Below are 3,346 nucleotides of genomic sequence, written 5' to 3' on the forward strand. Positions count from 1 at the left end.
AATACATCAGAAGCCCTTGATGGAGCACCTGGAGGACTCGAAGCATCCAAAAGACATCGTTAGAAGTACTCAACGCTTGCAGGACTCGGCTACGAAGAGCTCAAGGGCTTGTCAGACCAGGGGCAGTGGGACTGCTCACAGGCGTAGAAAGTTCTAGAATAAGGGATAGTGCATGACATGTACTTTATCCTATTGTAATTACCCGTACAGGAGTAGAACTAGTCGAATAGAAGAAAACTACATTATAGACATTGATAAGAACTCCTTGTGTAGTATTTGGCTAGTATTTTCATGTAATCCTATCCCCCAACTATATGAGGGCGGATAGGGAGCCCTCTAAAACATAACCTCATCTAAAACAATACAAATCATCAACAGGATGTAGGGTGTTACGCATCTCGTGACCCGAACTTATTTAAAACTTTGTGTTTTTTGCACCATCGGTTCCAAATCTCGGCGAAACCCTACCGACAAACCTACCACCTCGGGGTATTTCTAGCTGGGATTGCCGGCCGGACACATTGCTTCTCTCTTCTTTTCTTTCACAAATAAACCTTCCTTCAAATCATTACTAGCACGATATGAATTCAGGTTTTTGCCTTTAAATCCCTCTTAAATTTAATTATCATTTAGTATAATTGATGTACTAGCTGTGTTTTCTTGCATCAGTAATAGAATCTGATGGAGGAAATTGTGTCCATTTGACCGATTGAAATCAACAAATATGGAGATTTTGTTTGTAATGTTGTTGTTCATGTAAACACACAGATCTTTCTTCCATACGATCCATTTAGGTGTATAATTATGGTTGATTAGAAAAAAGATTAGCATCTGCTACATTTATTATGCTCATTAAACCACGATATTAAAATACTATTACAGGAATTCTGACAACACGAGTCTTGGAGATCCATTTCAGGCTCCCCTCTACCTGCTTCGTCTTGAGAGGGTCCCAACTCATCTTAACATTGAAGATCTTCTTATCATTAAGCCCCCCAAACTCGAGCACTGAGGGGGATACCTTAACCACAACACCTTTGGGCACATTGACCTCCACCGTGTACTTGCCATGTGAGTTGTCGACGCTTGTAAGCATCCTGTTCACTGTGATATTGCCGGCACTCGCCTGCATCACTATGGAAGGGTAGTTCAGTTCAGCACCGGTGATCTTGCTCATGCTCCGACATATGTTCCTCTTATGCGTGATGATCTCCACTTGTTCCTCCGTGAAACCGAGGCCACAGATGTAAGCAATGTACTGTGCTTCATCCCTGTCGTACACCAGGCCTGGGTTCACGGCTCTGGAAGGGTTAACATGGCCAGCGCCCATGTCGAAGCCTCCTGCGGTCTTGAGCTTCTCATCCAGGATCGGCTTACCATCGGAACGAAGTGTGTCGGCTGTCGTCATTATCGCCGACTTGATCATTGCAGGGGACCAGTCCGGGTGCTCGCTCTTGATGAGTGCGGCGACCCCGCTGAGGTGAGGCGTTGACATTGACGTTCCAGAGAGGATGTCGAAGGTAACATCACTAAAATCCCCAATTCCACCACCTTGACCTTTTTCCCCCTCTGGCCCAACCTTGAACGGCCATGCGGCGATGACGTTCATGCCGGGGCCAATGATGTCAGGCTTGACGATGTTAGGTGTGGTTAGGCTTGGACCACGAGAGGACAAGGAAGCAACGGCGGGAGCTGATGAGGACGCGCTGAATGATGTGCCACGGAAGGTGATGGCACCCACCGGGTTCTTGGTGGATTTCATGTATTTCCTTATGGCTATACCGTCTTGGTACGTCACGTAGGATGCTGGCAGCACATGTGCGTCGGTGTAAGCCGTGTTACCATCCTCCTCTTCACCAGTTAGCACCATACCTGCTCCGCCAGAGTCCTTGACGAGAGTACCTGTTTGGACCATGTCGTCACAGACATCTTCGATGACGACGATCTTGCCGGCCACGCCGGTCAAGGGCTGGCATTCAGGAGTTGAGCTATTGTGCTGAACAGGAGTAACCAATTGTGTAGGACGCAGCCCATGGGGCTGATAGGCGGACTCACCAACGAATGTCTGGCCGTTGCCAAGCTTGACGACCGCCCGCATCTGCCTGTCCATTGTCCCTGCGCCGACCGTGAGGATCCACGGCGCGTCGTTCATCAGGAAGCCTGGGTCCGGGCCCGAGTTTCCGGCGGAGCAGACGACCAAGATGCCCTTCTGCATGGCGCTGAACGCGCCGATGGCGATTGTGTCCTGGTAAAATGGCTTGATATGGTCATCCCCGAACGACAGGGAGAGCACGTCAGCGCCGTCTGCTATTGCAGCGTCCATCGCAGCGAGCACATCGGCGGTGTCGCAGCCCGTGTCATCGCAGGCCTCATATACGGCGAGGTGCGCCCGTGGCGCCATGCCGGCGGCGGTGCCGTTCCCGTTGCCGAGAACGCTTGCACCGGCGACGAGGTTCCCCGCGGCGGTACTCGCCGTGTGCGTCCCGTGACCGTCCTTCAGGGAGTGGAAGATCGTCCGGCCGCCTACGATCTTCCTGTTGCAACGCTCCCGGCCGCCCCAGAAGTCGCACTTGCCGCGCCACTTCGCCGGCGGCGCGCGCATGCCGTCATCGCGGAACGACACGTGCTTGGGGTTGACCATCGTGTCGAGGACCGCGATGACGACGCCCTCGCCCATGCGGCCGAGCGCCCCGTTCCATGCGCCGTGGCTGTTGCCGTACATGGCCGCAGCTCGCAGGCCCAGGAACTCCGGCGAGTGCGTCGTGTGGAGCGCAACGCGACGGCTCGGGAACACGCCGAGGACGTCATCCTTGGCTGCAAGGCTTGCCGCCTCGGCCTCCGTTAGCTTTGCGGCAAAGCCAGTCATGGCCGCCCGGTAGGTATGAAGGAGAGCAGCCCTGGTGTCCTTGGACATGGGTTCCAGCGGGAGGAACGACTCGTACCAGTGCTCGAGGTCGAGCCCGGCGGTGTCATCGGAGAGGCTCACTGGCGGCCGCACACGGACGATGTAGGTGGTGCGGGGGCTCTCATCATGAACACTCGGATTAGGATCACCATATGTGGACGACAAGATGACAAGGCACGCGAGAGCTACGGCCATGAATCTGATAAGGTTGCGTGTTGCCATGGTGAAAAAGGGGGGAGACGGAGCTGCTTGAGTTTCTTTTTGTGTGTGTATAAGAAGCATATACTTATAGCTGCTGCGCTGGTCGCTGACATGCGTTCAACTCCACTTTAGGAGCAGATTTGTGGCATCTAATATTTGAAATGCATGTCGTGAACAAGATTGGGTACTCTTAATTGCTACAGAAAGGCATCGGTGGCAGTTGTACTGCTAAATTTATTT

General features: G+C 52.7%; 1 protein-coding gene across 1 annotated transcript; it reads right to left on the bottom strand.

Moving 5' to 3' along the window:
- Nucleotides 1-865: 865 nt before the first annotated feature.
- Nucleotides 866-3,127, bottom strand: LOC120669278 (subtilisin-like protease). Its single transcript, XM_039949055.1, has one exon. It carries the CDS (start codon nucleotides 3,125-3,127, stop codon nucleotides 866-868), a length of 2,262 nt encoding a protein of 753 aa, XP_039804989.1.
- Nucleotides 3,128-3,346: the final 219 nt, after the last annotated feature.

The sequence above is a fragment of the Panicum virgatum genome, chromosome 4N (genome assembly GCF_016808335.1).
Source record: "Panicum virgatum strain AP13 chromosome 4N, P.virgatum_v5, whole genome shotgun sequence".
Taxonomy (NCBI): Eukaryota; Viridiplantae; Streptophyta; class Magnoliopsida; order Poales; family Poaceae; genus Panicum; species Panicum virgatum.